Source organism: Benincasa hispida, chromosome 7 (genome assembly GCF_009727055.1).
Source record: "Benincasa hispida cultivar B227 chromosome 7, ASM972705v1, whole genome shotgun sequence".
NCBI lineage: Eukaryota > Viridiplantae > Streptophyta > Magnoliopsida > Cucurbitales > Cucurbitaceae > Benincasa > Benincasa hispida.
The window spans coordinates 45291903-45310510 of record NC_052355.1 but is presented as its reverse complement, the minus strand read 5'-3'; the positions used below and the strand labels follow the sequence as shown (position 1 = coordinate 45310510).

Here is an 18608-nt window from a genome sequence, read left to right as displayed (position 1 = left end):
CAATACAGTAATGAAATTTGGAATATCAGAACAACCTGGCTTTGATACTAATTGAAGGAACTTTGAATAGAGCACCATGTGAGCGGCGAAAGCAAATCGTTCCAAATCTCATTAAGAAAGAACACAAACCATTACAGTCCACACAAAAACGATTATGCTTAATCAGAAATTACAGATGCTACTTATAAATGAAGATACAATAGATAGAGTATGGAAACCTTTGAAGAACTCTTCTTCAAGTATCCCTCGATCATTCAGCAAGTTGTTCAATCAGCATGAACTCGAATACAACGATCAGAACTCGATCTCAATGAACGCCTGAATGAACCTTGATCCCAATTGAGTCTAACTCAATCCTTGAATGGAATTAGAACACCACCACAATGGTTGCCTTGGTATTCTCGGTGTGAGAATCTAAGAGTTGTGGCTCTGTATGATTTTGGATTGAGGAAAGCAGGAGGTAGACGATTGAGTTAGTGGGAGATGAATGTTGTCTATCATATAGATGAAATACTCGATCGTTTAGAAAATGAAGCCTATCATACTACTCAATCGTTTAGCAACGAGTAAACAAGTAACTATCGCATAGTCAACTCAATCGTGTATGCTTTCTTTATGTTATTGCTTAGTAAAACCTTTTTACTTAATAGTTTTTTTGTGAGATATTTTGAATGAATCATTAACTCTCTGATTTGGAAAACAATTTTCCTTTTATCTTACAGTTACCATAAAACTTCCAATAACCTCCCACTCAATTTGGTTATCAAAGAAAAAGAATAATTAATTATCATATAATTAATATGTTATAAATAAATATAATAACCAACTTATTATATTATATTTATAACCTATAGTTTTAATATTTCATCATATGAAACATATAAATCATAGTTCTTTTTCTATTTTATGGTATTTAATATAAATCATATTTATATTAATTCCTCCAATTAATGTATCGAATACATCAAATCAATTATATCGCATATAATTGAATTATTTTAATTATATCACATATAATTAAACATCCAACTGATTAAACTCTTTAATCACGAAATCTACCATCTGTTAACTGTTGGTCACTCAACTAAAGGCTGACATTGCATTATTCACACTACAAATATATTTTTGTGTCCATATGACCAATCAATAGTGCGACGACCCTTCACAAATCACTCGTAAGTACAACTGGACCAATTCACCGTTTTGCCCTGTGTAATTACATCTAACTCCTTAAGTACCACTGATTTCTCTAATGAACAATAAGTCATAGTCATACTATGACTAAGTCCTCTCGGGCTAGGAGAGGGTGTGGCCACTATGTTCAAGACCTAGAATCAGCCCTTAAGTGAGCAATTTATCTACCTACCCCTACTTCGGGGAAGGAGTGAATTCTGTCTTGTGTAGCTGAGTTCCCAACTTTCCAATCAGACAAATCCCCAAAAAGGTAGGCTTGTTAAGTTGGCAATCTGGCCACTCTCACCCATACAAATCAAAGAATCGCCCTCATAGCCAAGAGTTCCCAACTCACTCAGGATTAAAGTCATGTCACCTATGGTCATTTTAGTGAAATGTAAGTCTCAATTATCAACGATATTATATAAAGAGACTAATCATCTCGTGGTCCGATCTTATACAAACTCTTTGTATAGGATACCCCGCTCGCATGTCTCCACATGAATTGTCAGGATCAAACCATTTGGAGCACTTTACAGTACTTGTAACATCTACAAAGCAGGCCGTATCCGTAGTGTCATCAGGATAAGGTATCCCTCCTTTATTATTATACTACAGATCATTTAGTTTATTACTTAAGACATGATCCAGTTGTATGTCTCTACATACATGCTTAAGTTACATGAAATAACCACGGATATTAGTTTATTGGATTTGAGTAAATGCTTATTAAATAACATTTATTATATTAATTAACAATATGTTTACAGAGGTGTTTATAAATTACGAGACTACCAAGAGAATTAGGATACCAATCTCAACACGTTCAAGGACTTGCATGTAATTATTAAACTTCCATTTTGTTGGGAAGTCCATGAAATAGGTGAGCAACATAGGATCTGCAAGCAATGACCGGGCAATCGTTAGGCCATCTTGCGGTGATAGTCCAGGAATTTATTGTAGCTCTGCGTACAATTCTCGATGTTTACGCATTGCCATCTCATCCTTTACAAATGGCCACTGTGAAATCCTATTAATAGCATTTGTGGTGAGCTGATACGTCTCTCGCATCACATCTGTGTTATATATAGGGGATGAACAAGATCTTCGACTCCTTGGCGTCGCTCCAGTCCCAGTCAATTTACCACTCTGGCGTTCAAGAGGTCCTCCCTATGGGCAGATCGACCAATGGTGGATCAAGAATGTAGAAATTCTCGAAGTCTGGGGACTGGTTGTTTAAACCTTCATTGTCCTCGTCCATATCAGGTTCTGCTCCAACATCATTTGGTGTAGTGGCAAGCCCCCCTCTTGCTCTATCCCTGCCAAATATTATCTTCAAACTGTCATACAATGGGAATGACTTATGTCTCAATCCCTTAGCATTGGGGTGACTTTGCATGACATGAAATTTGTTATGTGTCATACAAAAAATTTTGAAAATAAATAAACAAAATTATATTTTACAGACACACAAATTGGGTAACCCATGTGTTGAATATCTTCGGTTCACAATCAATGCATTTTTGCTCAGCATTCCAACTGATCCGCTACATCCTGAGCCTAACATCTCTAAAATGGCACTGTGCTGGTTCTTCAATGTCCTAACTCTTTAAATCCAAGTTTGGGTTCAACCATAGAACTTAATGACCCAAAAAATAAATGCAAGAATTAATACTAATTTTTCATTATTACATGAAAAGACATGAAAGTAACCTGATTGATTATAATCAAATTAATGGTCCAACCAATAGATTCAAACAAAAAATAATCATAACACAAATATAAATTGGAAACTATCATAAATGATAAAATGAAATCTCAAAATATTGGCCTTAGATATGGAATTTTGATTTACTCATACAGAAAACAAACCTTCGGATGGTAAAAATAACAACAAAATCAAAATCAATTTTCCAAGTATTAATGAAATAAATTAGAAAAACAATATGTTTAAGTTATAATCACACAAAAACATAATAAACCAAACAAAAAAAAATAATTTTTTTTGAGCATAAAGAGGCTTCAGGTTAGATGAACCAATGAATATATGATAAAAACTGTTTTATTTGACAAACACACACAAATCTAACAAAGAATGAAAGTAATAAATGAAAATTTGATTTTTAAGTTTTAAAAAAGTAATGAGGCAATGAAATAAAACATGAATAATAAAAAACTATTCTCAATTCAACGAATGAAAACAAAATTGTAAGTATTGAAAAACAAATAATTTATGTGGAAAATATAAAGCCACTTAATTAAAGAGTTTGAAAAAACAAGTAATCATCATCGACCTGATAATATGGGAAGGATTTGAACGAAAACCAAATAAGAATAATAGCTACTGACTAAAAAATCGAGATTGAAGCATTCAATTAAAACTAAAAAGAATAGATCCAGAACATACAAACAAATACTAAAGCACAATAGATCGAAAACATTCAAACTAAATTCGAATCCGATCAGATCTAAAGCAAGCAAACAAAAACTAAATTAAAAGTAACAAAAATCGAGATTGAAGCATTCAAATTAAAACCAAATAAGAATAGATACAGAACATGCAAACAGATATTAAAGTACAGTAGATAAAAAACATTCAAACCAAAATCGAATCAGATCGGATCTGAAGCAATCGAATGAAAACCAAATCAATAGTAATGAAAATCGGAATTGAAGCATTCAAATTATAACCTAATAAGAATAGATCTAGAACATGCAAAACAAATAATAAAGTACAATAGAACGAAAACATTCAAACCAAAATCAAATTAGATCAGATCTAAAGTAAGTGAACGAAAACTGAATCAAAAGTAATGAAAATCGGGATTGAAGCACTCAAATTAAAACCAAATAAGAATATATCCAGAACATGCAAAAAAAAAAATACTAAAGCATAATAGATCAGAAACATTCAAACTGAAATCGAATTAGATTGAATCTGAAGCAAGCGAAAATCGGGATTGAAAATCACATAGATGAAAAAAAAAACTATCATCATCGCCCTCAAAAGAAAGGAAATAACCTCTCAGGAAGGAGCTCTCCCCTACCAAGCTTTCAACCGTCACAAGATCTCCTCATGTCAAACTCTTCATGGTGGCAAGAGACATGATTTTTTGTCATTGGAGTGGTAATGGAAAACTTCTACTTTCCCTTCGCTTAGGAGTTCCATAGATCATGATTTCATAGAAGAGGGAAGTAGACCGAACGTCATTCATGGTGAAAACACGCAAATTAGATTAGGGTTTCAAAGAGAAGAAGATAAAAGGGGAAGAAGATCTGAAGAAGACTAGACATTGTGAGAGGAAGGGACTGATGAGGAAAGAGAGATAGAATGATTAATGCGTGACGTGAAACCCGGGACTAGTGGGTGTGAAACCGATGGGAAATGGGAAATGGAAAGGGTTTGGATTCCAAACCGAGCTAGATTACAAGCCAACCAAACATGGGCTTGTAAGCCCATTCCATTAGAACACAATGTCGTTCCAAGTGTCCAAACACACACTAAGTTTATTGACCAATAGACACACTTAAAATTTTAAAACTAAACTTGTAACTTAACCTTATTTATTTATTTATATATTATTAGTTTTAGTGCAATAGAGCCTAGAGGGTAGAGAATTTAAGCCACAAACTTTTCTAGTTTCTGACACATTATACGTGTGTTTGGAATACATTTTCAAGCGTTTATTAAAAAAAAAAAGTCATTTTGGAAGAAATTGAGGTGTTTGACAATCAATTAAAACAAATTTTAAGTATATTTTAATCAGTTTTTTAAAAAAGTATTTAAATAAAAATGATTTTTTTGAAAAATATTTCTTTCCCAAGTCAATCCAAATGAGCCCTATATATGTTATAGGCTTGTTTTGATTTTATTTATTTATTATATATAAAGATTTTTTTTTTTCACGATTAAACACTAAAAACTAAGTTATGATAGATAATTTGGTCTTTAAACTTATAGGTTAATATGTCTTAAATATTTAGTATTTTTTAATACAATAAATGTAGAGCACAATACTCAAAAAGTAAAAAACACAAAATAAATGTATAGCACAAAGATAATAACTTCCAACATCGAAAAAGTATAAGTCAATTATCACTAAATTTTACTTACGTTGGTTTTTTTATTTATTATTTAAAGAACCGTGTATTCTATATCCTTATTTAAACTTTAAATAATTTTGAAAAAAAAATAATCTACACTCTTAAATTTTGAATTTGAAGAGGTATCAATTTAAATCATGAATTTATAATGATATAAAATATTAAAACTTTCTTAAATGTGTGAGTAAAATTATCGAAAGAGTGTATGAAGCTAATGATGAGTTTTGACAAAATATTTGAAGTGTAGTTGTTCTACATTGGAAAAGTGATGGGATCCAAGCAATCTCATGTCTTTGATTTCAAATCATTCTAGTTAGAAATACTTTGAGCTTGGGTGTACTAACTCTAGTTAAATTCTTGTAATTGGGTCAAGAGAGAGAACTATCACGTATAGTAAAATTTTTAATTCTCGTGTTTCTAGTTTTTTTTTAAAAAAAAAAATTCTATGTCATTTTTCTGTTTATCCTACTATAATATTAAGAAATTTTTCCCGACAAGTGGTATCAGATCTTTAAGTTCGTAATTTATATAATTCTGATTATGTTATGTGGTTATATTATTGCCTAAGCTTCCACATATTCTTGAAAGGTATTGTGAATAGTATGGATTGTGTCACTCTAAAAGACTGAGTGTCGAGTAGTATAAAAATTTTGTGGGAATGCTGTATGTAATGAATTATATTGTGTAATTGTAATAAAAGTTTTCAGTAATGGAATCTTTTTGGTCTTTTTTTTCTTCTCCGTTTTGGAATTTTTTTTCCACATAAATTTAGAGAGAGGTATTTTCCAAGAACTAAATGTGGTGCATCGAAGATGGAAGACTGAAATATGCATAGAACAGAGCATGGATGCCCAGACCAGAAGAAAATGCAGAACTTGTCGTCTTCTTTAAATTATGTAATGTCAGTTTTAAATTTCTTTAAACTCTACCAGTTGCTAATTACATCCACTGTATTATGTAAATCAGTTTTTAATTTCTTTAATACTTTAAAAGTTGCTAATTATATCCAAACATCTCTACTGTCTCTCCTATGAGCCCATCTTGATCATCCATAATTGGCTGTCTTTTCAATTTAAGCTTCTATAATATATTGTTTATAAAATTTCATTTTATAATCGGCTGCAATCACTTGAAAAAATAATTTACGTAATTGGTAAATTAATTTGGAAATTAGAATTTATGTTAAAGATTTGGATAATTGGTAAATTGACTTGGTGATTAGAAATTGGGTTAAATATTTGAAAAATTACTTAAGATTTTGATATAATATTTGATCAAGATAACGAATTTGGAGAACATTTGAAAATATATAAGATTTGACATAAGATTTGGAAACATTAGATTATATTTTGAAAAAGTAGTAGAATTTCGATGTAATCTACCATATCGAGAAAGCTAAAAAAATCATAGAAAAAAGTTAATTTTTTTATTTGAAGTTTTAGAAAAGGTACAAGTTTTGTAAGATGAAAACTTCAACCATCTATTTATGACAATTTCTTATATTTTCATTTTAGTGATAAGTTCTCTTCTCTTTCAAAAGAAAAAAAAAAGAAGAAAAAAGAAAAAAAAAAAACTATCCCAATTTAATTGATTGTTAAATTTGACTCGATAATTTATAATAGCATAATTTAAAATGAAATGATAGATATTTAGAAGAAAAATAAGAAATGGTAAGAAATAGCCTCTTCAGGCCCAATTTAATTGATTGTTAAATTTGACTCGATAATTTATATAACATAATTTTAAATGAAAGGATAGATATTTACAAGAAAAATAAGAAATGGTCAAAAATAACCTCTTCAAGTTTTCATTTTTCAAAATTAGTACTCTTTTGAAAATTTGTTACAATAATTTTTCTCGGTCCATCTTATCAGAGATTGACAATCGAGATTTACATAAAAATTTAATTTTTTCTAACTTATCGATTGTTCAGCTATTTTGGGAGATGTAAAGAATCTTGGTGTAATCTTAGACAAAATTAACACCGAGATTCTATATAATGGCCTTTGTGAAATTTCAGGCAAAATTAAAACCGGGATTATTTATGTTTTCCCAAATTTTAATTTTTTATTTGCAAAATTTGATCTTTTACAAAATTTAAAAATCATAGTACACTTGAGATCCATTTGAAAAATCATAATCGGTAGACTCATTTATGATATAAGATTTGGTAAAAATAATCGAATTTGGAAAAAATTTAAAAAAATATAAAATTTGGTATAAGATTTGGAAAGATTATATAATATTTGGAGAAATAAGTAGAATCTCGGTATTAACATTACTTGAGATTTTACCAAGAAGACCCAAAGCAATTGATAGGTTAAAAAAAAAAACAATTTGTTTATCTAAATCTCGATGGTCATCGTCTGGTATGTATTAGGAAGAACTAGTTTGATGAATTTTTAAAAAACGTTTTAAATTTGAAAGTAAAAACTTGATAGTGTTATTCTCGATAATTTACCCCGAAAAATTAGGTTATATTAGAGAAAGTATTTTCCAATTTGACGTTAAAATTTGTAAGTGCTTACTCAACACGTTACTTACCCTAAAAGATTATTATCTAATTTTGGGAGAACAAAATGGTTGGATAAGAGAGTTCTCTATATATTTCTATCATGCTAATGTAATATTATTGTCCAGTTTAGCTAATAAGAATTTTGCCTTTTTGGTTCGTATATCAAAATTTTTTTTTTTTTTTTTTTTGGATTTCATTTTAAACATTTTATTCTAATGAAAATATTATCTATTATTTCAATTTAAAATTTCGGATCTGAAAACAAATTTTTTTTTTTTTTTTTTTACTTTTTAATTATCATTCTTTTAACTGATTGACTGAACACATATTTTTAGTATGTTTTGTTCTAATTTACACGTTTCTTAAAAAGTGTGAAAATCAATATTCATTAAAGAAGGTTTGAACATAGGACCTCTCTTACCACTTACTCTCATACAATCTAAAATCATCAATTGTCCAAATTTAATCTTATATCATCTAACATTTCTAGTTTTCAAATTTTGATTAATTTTTTAAAAAAAATTTGAAAAATATTAAATAACAAGTCAAAAAAATTAGAGGTGAAATGAGTGTTTATAGACTTAATTTTTTTTTTAAAAAAAAAACAAAACTTAAAATCAAATGGTTACCAAACAGGGTCTTAATTTTAGAGTTTCGTACAATTGAATCACTAACGTTGTAGATACAGGAAATAAGGAAATTATCAGAAATAACACCCTCAACTTTTCATCTTTCAAAACTAGCACGATTTTAAAAAATTCGTCAAACTAGTTTTTCTTGGTGGATCTAGGACAAGATCGACCACCGAGATTTAGTTTAAAAAATCACTTTTTCTAACTTCTTTTGGCGGCCTTTCTTGGTACATCTCGGAGAGATTAAACATCGAGATTCTAGTATTTTTTTTTCCAATATTAAATAGTCTATCCAAATATTATACCAAATCTTATATATTTTTAAATTTTCTCCAAATTCGATTATCTTTACCAAATATTATATTCAATTATTATGTAATTTTAGGTCAATTTACCAATTATATTTTTTTAGAGGGATGATTGTATTTTGATTTTTTAAATTTTGGGAAAGATTAAACTTTGCCAAAAAAAAAAGTAAGATATGAAAAATATATAAAATCTCAGTATTAATCTGTCCGAAAATTCATGATCTCGGTGTTAATCTACTTGAGATTCATACCGAGATTTTATATATTTTTCATATTTTATTATTATTATTATTATCATTTAAAAAAAAAAACTTAATTTTTCCAAAAATTTAAAAACCAAAATAAATCACCTAAGATCCATCTAAAAAAATCATTTGAGTAATTGATAAATTGTTTTGAAAATTGGAAATGGGACTCAAGATTTAAAAAATTACGTATAAGATTTGGTATATGTAAAAAAAAATACGTAGTAGATTTGAAAATATATAAAATTTGGTATAAGATTTAGAAAGATCACACTATATTTTGGAAAAATTCTCGAATTTCGGTATAATCTCTTAGAGATGTACTGAGACACGGTCGAAAGACCAAAAAGAAAAATAATAGATTAGTTAGAAAAAGCTAATAAGTATATTTGTGTTTGTTTGAGAACCCTCTTATTTGGATGCAGGTCAACTCATTCATGCGGCCCTCATTCGAGCATCACAAATATGTAATAAATTAAAGATGGACGAAGTTTGGATTTTATAGCCAAATTAAAATGTATAAACCCATCTACTAATATTATGATATAGATATACAGATAATAAAGGTAAATCTAAGGTTGGACTTTTAGGCCAAACCAACCCGATTCTTCGCAAAACTTTGACTTTTGGACTATATACTTGTGAATCATGATTCAACCGTTATGCCATAGACTTACCTTTCATTTTTCCCAAATACAAAACATACTTAAACTTGTTTCTTTACATCTTCCATTCATAGCTCAAAATTTTGAGATGACAATCAAAATTAGTTATGGAAAAGAAGCTCTCTTGGGTAAAAGAAAAACACATGATGTATACATTATATGATTGTTTCTTTTGATGTTAGATAAATAAGTACAAAAGAATAACCAAAATTTGGGACTGCATGTAAAAAGAAAGTTACAAACTTGGAAGCAATACATAGGATTAGAGAATTGCGAGAAAAACTTAAAATTTAGATTACAACCTTAAATTTTCATGAAACTAATAATTTAGTCTTTATCTTTAGGTGGTAACAACAATTTAGTTTTTTAATTTTGATAACTAACCATTTGGTTATGGTACAATCTATAACATTTTAGTCTCAAGAAAAAAATTATTAAGATTTAATGAAATTTTTTACGCATACAGATGAAGATTAAATCATATTCAACTAAAGTTTATAAAGTAAATTTTTACTAATATGAAAGTTTAAGAATGAAAAGGGTTTCCATTATGCGATCATATTGTGAGGAGTTGATTGAATAAAATTGTAGAAGGAAAACGAAAGATGTGGAGATGAGTAGAGGAGTGGTTGAGGATGGGGGGTTCACATGAGAGCTCTTGAGAGAGAGAGAGAGAAAAAAAGAGAGGTGCAATTTTGTTTCATAAGTTTGATACCCCATTTTTATGTTTTTTTCTTTGGTATGATTTGTCATTATAAAGAAAAACAATCAGCCACTGAATACGTCCATTTCACGAGAGTGACCATTTCTCCAACTTTCTTTTGTTTTCTTCTACCATTCTTCCATCTCTTTGTCCTCTTTCCAATCTTGGGATGTGTGTTTTGATTCCTCCTTTTCTCTCTCTCTCTTAAATGTTATTTTTAGAGACCATTTAGCAGCTGCCTTGTTGGCTTTTCATGGTAGATTTTTTTCTTTTCTTTCTTTTGGTTCACACTTCACAGTGGCCATGCAGCCAAATCACCACAAAAAATCATTGCAATCGCATTCACTTTACTGTCTTTGACACAGAAAACTAAGCAAATACCTTTTCATTTTTAATGGAATTAGGTCTTGCAATTCTCTCATGCAATCTCTCAACATTGATTATATTTTTCATTAATGTCTTCCTTCAACAAGATATGTTTGCCATACTCTTTATATGTTTAGTTACTTCAAATTCAAAACCCAAAAAAAGAACATCTTTATTATTCCTCCATAAGGGGGTTATCAATAACCGCCACCTGAAAATATAAATATATATATATTCCACTAATTTATACAATGACAAATAATCTAACACCAAAAAGAAAAAGAAATAAAAGAAATAAAAAACACAGCCCTTTAAGTTGAGATATGAATGGAGAAGAAAACTCATGACAAATTGCAAATTCATTGTGGGGAGGGGGGTGGAAGGGAGAAGTCTTGATCATATTTCTCTGAGAAAAATCCAATTAAATTAAACATATTAATATTATGACATTATTAATATATAATTTTTTTTCTTTTTGATATTATGGGGGGGGGGGGGGGGGGGGGGGGGGGGGGGAGAGAGAGAGAGAGAGAGAGAGAGAGAGAAGTAGGGAACTTGATGGATATGGATGATGATGATGATGATGATGATGAAGATGATATCAGTTGAAATGTTGTTGCTCCAACCAAGGCCAGAAACCAGAATGATCATCCATTCCACAGAACATATTGGACAAACTGCTGCTTTCTTCTTTGGGGATTTGATGATGATTGTTATCAATTTGCTTAGGTGGATGATCTGATGATCTTGAGGAAGTTTGAAAGAGTTGAGCCAAAGCTGGTGGCCTTAATGAAGAAGTGGGAAAAAGAGGCCTATTTGTTGGATGTTGATGCTGATGCTGATGAGGGCTATCAATGGCTGGTGTTCTTGATATGTCTAATTTTATATTATCAGAGCTGTTTTCACTTCTGTTACTGCAAGATCCCTCTGTTTCTTTGTTCAGATTGATTGATTCTGTTGGCTCTCTACTTTTTAGTGCCATTATCTGTCCCCCAACATTTCACCAATTTCATAAACTTCAATATAATTTCCCATTTACCAAAAAAAAAAAAAAAAAAAAAAAGAACCCATTTGTAATAATAATCCTATGCACCTTTTTGGACTAATGATTACCATATTTTTGCCTTCAATCTCAAGAATAATGATTCCTTACACTTAGATGCATGGCAAGACAGAGAAATTTATTCATCATGTACTAATATTAATATCAAAATCTAAAGTTTATGAAAAAGGGATGATGGATTACCTCTGCTTGAAGTTTTTGGTTGTGGGATTTGAGGGCTTCATTATCTGATTTGATAGCTTCAAATTGTCTTTTGAGAAGATCATAGTCTTTTTCAAGCTGCTTAGTTTTCCAGCGAGCCCTTCTGTTTTGAAACCAAATAGCAATTTGTCTTGGCTGTAAACCAAGGGCTCTAGCTAGCTGCATTTTTCTCTCAGGTTCAAGCTTATTTCCCAATTCGAAGTTTTTCTCAAGTGTTTTCACTTGCTCCATGTTAAGTCTTCTCTTTTTCTCACCTGCCTGTGACCCATCATCAGAAAATTCATCCTCACCGTTATTACCTTCTTCCACCATTTCCGCCCCTGAAAATGACATAGATCGTTTTCCTAGAAAAGATGCAACTCCTGCAATAAAGATTCAATTTTTAATGAAAAACCCATGTCAAAGATTAAATCTTTTTCTACATATATGATTGAGAAATACCATGAAAATCTTGGGGTGTGCAAGAAGGTAGAATTGGGTTGAGAGATGGAGGAGAATTAGAGTGGTGATGATGATCATGATCTTCATGGGAAGTTTGTAGCATGAAATTTGCTGGGAAAAAAGCCATCCCATTGCTTGTCATGGTGGCCGGAGCTTCAATCGCCGCCGTGTGCGGCTGGAATCTTGTCTTGTTAATGGAAGTGGGATTGAATATATGGATTGGGTTTTCCCTTTTTTTTCTTTTTTTTTTCTTTTCGTGGGTTCACTTGTAGAAGCACAATTTTTTTTTTTTTTTTTTTTTTTGGAAAAGGCCAAGTTGGGTTGGTTCAATTAATGGAGAGAAGAGAGATGGGAGACATTTATATGAGAAATATTGGGTTGTATACCATATCAGCTTCTACAAACACCTCCATTAATTTCTTCTCTCTATAGATACGTAGAAAGAGAGAGAGAAACAAAGAGGGGGAACGTGTGATCTCACTTCTTCTTAGCTTCGTATTTGAGCTGCAGGATTCTTTCCTTCTTTTTCTTTTTCTTTTTTTTTTTTCCTTTTATTTTTATTGGGAAAATGCATAATTCAGGCAGCTTTTAATTACAAATTTTCATCCTGTACGGATATATAATGGAGAGAAGCTATTAATAATTTAAATAATGAAACCAAACAACAGCTGCAGTAATATTGAAACATTGTTTTCATTAAATTCAGATGTTTAGTATGTATTAACACAAAATCTACATCGAACAATAAATTAAACACGTTAAAAGAATTGAAAATTCTGATTTTAAGTACTCAGCTGTGTAAATAAATAAAAAAAGAAATTACAAGGAGGAAATTAAGTTGGAAGTAATAATTATGGCTGAAGTCAAAATTTTTCATCATTAGCTTTAATCAAAGAGTTAGTGTTAATGGGTAACTTTTTTTGAGATCTTTTTGGAGAAAACGAATGGCGCTTTTGCCACAAATCATCATATGGATGACAGTTGTATGAAAAAGAGAGAAAAAAAACACATACAAACACACACAATATATATATATATATATATATAAAAATAAATATGAAGATGAAGGTAAAGTACTTTTGAAGTTGGTAGATTTCAATTTAGTTGTTAAAGCCTTTAAATGAGGGGAGGATTTTCAATTTAAGTGTAAGATGTACAATTCAAAAAATTTCAACGATTCAAAATCCAAAAGGGTCTATTTTTTCTTCAATCCCAAAATCTTAAGCCTTAACAACCAAATATTGAAAAGGGTGATTTGAGAGAAAGGGGGAAAAAGAAGAGAAGAAAACTTGGTATAGGTGATATATAATCAGTGAAAAAGGCAATATCTTTTTTTATTTTCCTTTTTGTGTGTGGTTTGTTTAGAAGAAGAATGTAAAGTAAAAAAAGAAGTGTTTGAAGAAAAAAAAAAAAAAAAAAAAAAAAAAAAAAAAAAAAAAAAAAAAGAGGTAACTTAAGAAAAGGAAAAAGAGAAGTTAGTGAGTTGGCTAGGATGGTTTAGAGAGAGTGGTGGGGGCAGGAATCTAAGGGATGGGTCCGAAGAAAGGGTGGGCAGGGGTTGCTACCTAACCCACCAACAGGGTATCGTGCACCAGGACCAACCTCTTTCCCATCATCAATTTTTTCATTTTTCTTTCCTTCTTTCTTTCTTTTTTTTTCTTTCTACAAGTTTGAAAGTGAAAAGAGTTCAGTGTGTAGTGATGTAAGGGACATTTAAGACGTTAAGTTGGTTATTATAGTTCATAATTATTACCATCTATAGGTACATACTATTTTCATTTGAGTTATAATAATCTGTGTTTATGATGTAAACTATTTTAATATAGAAAGAAATAGTAACTATTGTAATAAAGAGAGAAAAAACATAACGAATAGGAAATAGTAGGCACTACAAGGAAGAAGGAAAGACACGATGAGTGAAAATTAGTAAACACTTAAACATTGTAATAAAGAAAAGAAGACATGACGAAAAGAAAATATTAATATTGCAACAAATAGTAAATATTGGGACAAATGATGATTTGAAATAATTATACTATAATGAATTGTAGGTTATAATAGTTGGAAACACCAATTAGAAGTTGGGGGTCTGAATAACTCCGTAGAGGTTATTTTTTATTATTTTATTTTTAATTTTAGAAACTAAGATGATGATGATGATTGATAAGAGAGAAAAGAAGGGGAGGAGTGGAGCTGGTATTACGTCTTCGTTCCCCAATATGATGTCTAATATTTGTCCATTGCCAATCCATTTTCAATACTCTTTGCTGATCTTTCTGCCCCTTTCACTCATTCCCACTCACTGCCTCCTTTTGTCCTTTTCTCTCACTTATAATCATACTTCTCACTTTGTCCTTTATTTATTTATTTCACTTACATCTCCCATGCAAATCTCTTTTAGCTTTTAATACATAGTTTTCACTTCATGCACATTCTGTATCTATTACCATTTTTAATGTATAAGGTTATGAATGCGATCAAAGTTTTATATAGATTATATAAGAGGAAAAGACATCGTGAATATATAAGTGAAGGATAGGATATATCTACATTAATACAAGACATTTTAGATGAAATCAAAAACAAAACTATAAAAGGTTTATATCAAAAGTAGATAATATAGGATCATATTAGATCCATTTGCCTCTAACAATTGATGTTAAGTGTCATGCCTTAACAATGTTTGTAGAATACTTCAGTGCTAAATAAAGTTTTGAGCTTCATAAAATAGACATGGTGAAGGTGCGCTCTAGAGAAAAGGAGTTGGTTTGGACGAGAGTGAAGGATCATAGATCATGGATATATAAGTGAAGATCAGTATAAAATCTTTCGAAGAGAAATAAAAAATAAAGTCACGAGAGTTTATACCCAAAGTGAACAATAATGTATGTGGAGTTGCGGTGGAAGGGTCCATTGTCACTATCATATAAAGAGCATGTGATACGTTAATGAATTAATTTTACATTCGAATGAGAGAGATTCTGAAACTATGCAAGATATGATATTAAGTTAAATGAGGTTTGCAAGAATTCAAAAGTTAGACATGATTTAGTTTGGAGAAATGTTATGATGAGTGAAAGTCACTGTATACTTCTTTTAAGGAATGTGCTAGTAAGAATAAAACATGTTAAAGTACATGTGTTAGCTTGTAAAAACAATCTTCACTCCGAAAGAAACATAACTCAAGCAAGTAGTGTGTCGCATGGGATGTCGGGGGAATGCAGAGCTACTAGGTGTTGAATCCATATATTTCAAATCATGGTTTGAGACTTTACAACCTCCATATTAAACACAACAATTTAATGTACTAAACAATATTTTTCCTCCATTTTACATGTGCATTTGAATAGTGGTATATAAAAATTTCAATGACTCGAAAACAATGGGCGAGTGCTATGCATTTGAAAGTAGAGAGATTTGAACCATCATACAATCTCTAAGAGGAAATAAGTGTATTTTAACATTTGTAATCTGAGATCACAGATTATATTGATTGAATTGGGATTAAGGTTATAAAGGGGAATGATCAAGAAGCAAATTTCGCCATAAAAATAGCCTTTTTCTATTGTTTTATAATTGAGATAAATGAAAGGGTGGGGCATAGTGATTTTGTGGGGAGAGGAAAGAAAAGAGAGAATGGATGCATGGAAAAAGCAAGTTAGTTGAAGTAGGGATAAGGCTAAAGGGCTAAGGCAACGCACACAGAAACAGAGAGTACAGTGAATATGCAAAAATGAATAGGTAATTAAACAGGAAGGCATCGACTCTCAAAACTCAAAGCCTCTTTTGTAGCAATATTTCTTCTTTCTTCTAAGTTGAATTGATTCCATAACGTACATGGAAAGAAACAGAGACCAAATAGGACCCATGAAAGCAATTTTAAAGGCCATCATATTGGTCCCATAAATAAACTCAATATTAGTGGACTTCTGCTGCCACAGATTTGTATGCACATTTCATCATCTAACTTCTTTCGACAGTTTCTTTCTTTTTCTTTTTCATTTTTTTTTTTCTTTTTTCCTCTGTCAAATCTTCCATCACATGATTTAACCTCCCAGATAACACATCAAAAATTCAATAAAAACTAAACTAATCAGCAGCCACACATGAACATGATCCACCTTGATTTTGGGAATTGTATATATCCACTACTCCATCCAAATATTTCAGAGATTCCTTTTTTTCCTCAACAGTGGATTTGTTTAATAAATTCAGACAGTCAAAATTGGTATAAATATGAATTAAATTACTTTTCTTTTGAGGGTTTAGGGTTTGAAAGAAAAAAATGGAGGGGGATTCCATCAAAATGAAGCCTAGAGAGGTTAGAAAATAGGGGACCCTGGTGATGTCCTTTGAATTGGTGATGACGAGACTGAAAAGAGGTCCCATTTAGGAGGGAAAATAAAAAAGAAAAAAGAAAAGGAAAATAGTGACTTTGAAAAAAGAAATTGGGCAGAGACAAAGGATTCTCAGCTGCATCACATGCCATATGAGTTGGAAGCTTTGCACTGCCCCATTGGAATGGGGTGGATCCATGTTCTTCCCCCTGCCCTGTTGCACATTTTTTTTTTCAAATACTTAAATTAAATTTCTTTATTATATATAAAAAATAATAATAATTTTTAATTAGTAATCTGAATCTTCTCCTCCACATGTGTTCATGCTTCTGGTGTATTCAGCTGACACTGATTGATCCCATGTGCTTCCTCTCTCTGACGTCACTCGATTTTCTCTCTCTTTTTCTTTAAAAAATAAATGTAATTTTTTAAATTAAGTTTTCTGAATGCTTTGTTTCCTATAAATATATATTCATTTCCCCTTCCACTCAGGAAGATATGCAGCGATAGGGATTCCCCAACAACTGGTTTAGTTTACGGTTTCTTTAATTATAAAAAGAAAGGTTATTATTATAATAATGACTTATGGCTAAGGTGATATTCGCAATCTCAGCCGTTGGTTTGGTAGGGACAATTTTCTGATTGGTTTGAACATTTATGAACAGTGAGTTTGTTTAGGATTCAAAAAGTCTTCTAAAAAGATTTTCTTTTGCAGATTGAAATGAACGTAGTGTTGTATATTTATATTTGTATAATATGAAAAGGGAGGGAAAAGAAAGTGGCTTTAACCATTGCTACCTTGTTTAGATTGAAATAAAAATCTTAAAAGTTTTGTGTCCCTTTTGTCAAACAAGTGGAGAGGATGCTGTTTTTCTTTTAAAAAATCAAACCTAATTTTAAATTTTGAAGAATGCTCCAAGAAGCTGATTTGTCCACTTTTGTATTTGTATATTTATATGTATGTTTTCTTTTTTAACTGTACGTCATAATTCACATCGGTCCTGGAAGTTATCGGGATAATTTGGCTGGTTCTTTTCATGGTATATAACAGTGAGTTTTTTGGAGATATCATACCCAAATTCAATTCAATTAATTAATTTATTTATTTTATAATAGAGTGTTTTAATTAGTTAAAGAGAACTTTTAGGATGTTTCAAAGACATTTCCAATGGTGTGCCTTCCTTTTGGATATCATAATTATAGTGTTTGTTAGTAGAAAAGGAGAGGTGTTTTATTACAACACACAACTACAATATATTATAGTTGTGTGTGTGTGTGATTTTGGATTTAACTTGTGATTTTCATTCCTTGTCCACCTACACAAAATTGTGGCTTATTCTACCGTCCTTCTAGGTTGTTTAATCATTTTTAATTCATGCCTCAATCATAGTTCATGGGACTTTGTTATTGAAGTCAATCAGTGGAATCTCTTTTAAGTTTTTTTCTTTTTAATCTCCTCTCCCACTTAAGTTGTTTTTATCACAAAATCTTATTCTCAAAGTCATTGTAGTGTCACTTGGATTAATTGTTTTACCTATGATGGATGTGACCTAAATTCTTGCTTGGATTCAAATTATGTCTTAGTAGAGAAATTGGAAAAAGTGAATTTCATCTATCTTTAGTAAGATTTTGAATTTTAACTAATAACCATTATTAACTCACATATACAAAACATTTTATTCTACCCAAATTTAGATTAAATTTGTGGATATAGTGAAGAGATATCTAAATAGAGCTTCCTATCCCTTAAAGCGGATGGCAGCTGCACTCTGGCCATCTGTGAAGAGATGGCCATACATACCGTTGGGCCCTTTGCTTTGACAAAGGATTTGGAATCCTTTACAAACATAACGTA

The 18608-nt window shown here is 30.8% G+C and overlaps 1 protein-coding gene and 1 long non-coding RNA gene across 2 annotated transcripts; both read right to left on the bottom strand.

Moving 5' to 3' along the window:
- Positions 1-1886: 1886 nt before the first annotated feature.
- Positions 1887-4559, bottom strand: LOC120081978. The gene is made up of 2 exons (XR_005483005.1): positions 4196-4559; positions 1887-2492 (listed from the first exon to the last, which is right to left on the bottom strand). It is a non-coding gene; the product is annotated as an uncharacterized LOC120081978 (long non-coding RNA).
- A 6480-nt stretch (positions 4560-11039) lies between these two features.
- On the bottom strand, positions 11040-12962 carry LOC120081344 (homeobox-leucine zipper protein ATHB-13). Its single transcript, XM_039036113.1, has 3 exons — positions 12417-12962; positions 11958-12337; positions 11040-11696 (listed from the first exon to the last, which is right to left on the bottom strand). Exons 1-3 carry the CDS (start codon positions 12556-12558, stop codon positions 11313-11315), a joined length of 906 nt encoding a protein of 301 aa, XP_038892041.1. The 5' UTR covers positions 12559-12962; the 3' UTR covers positions 11040-11312.
- Between the last annotated feature and the right edge of the window lie 5646 nt (positions 12963-18608).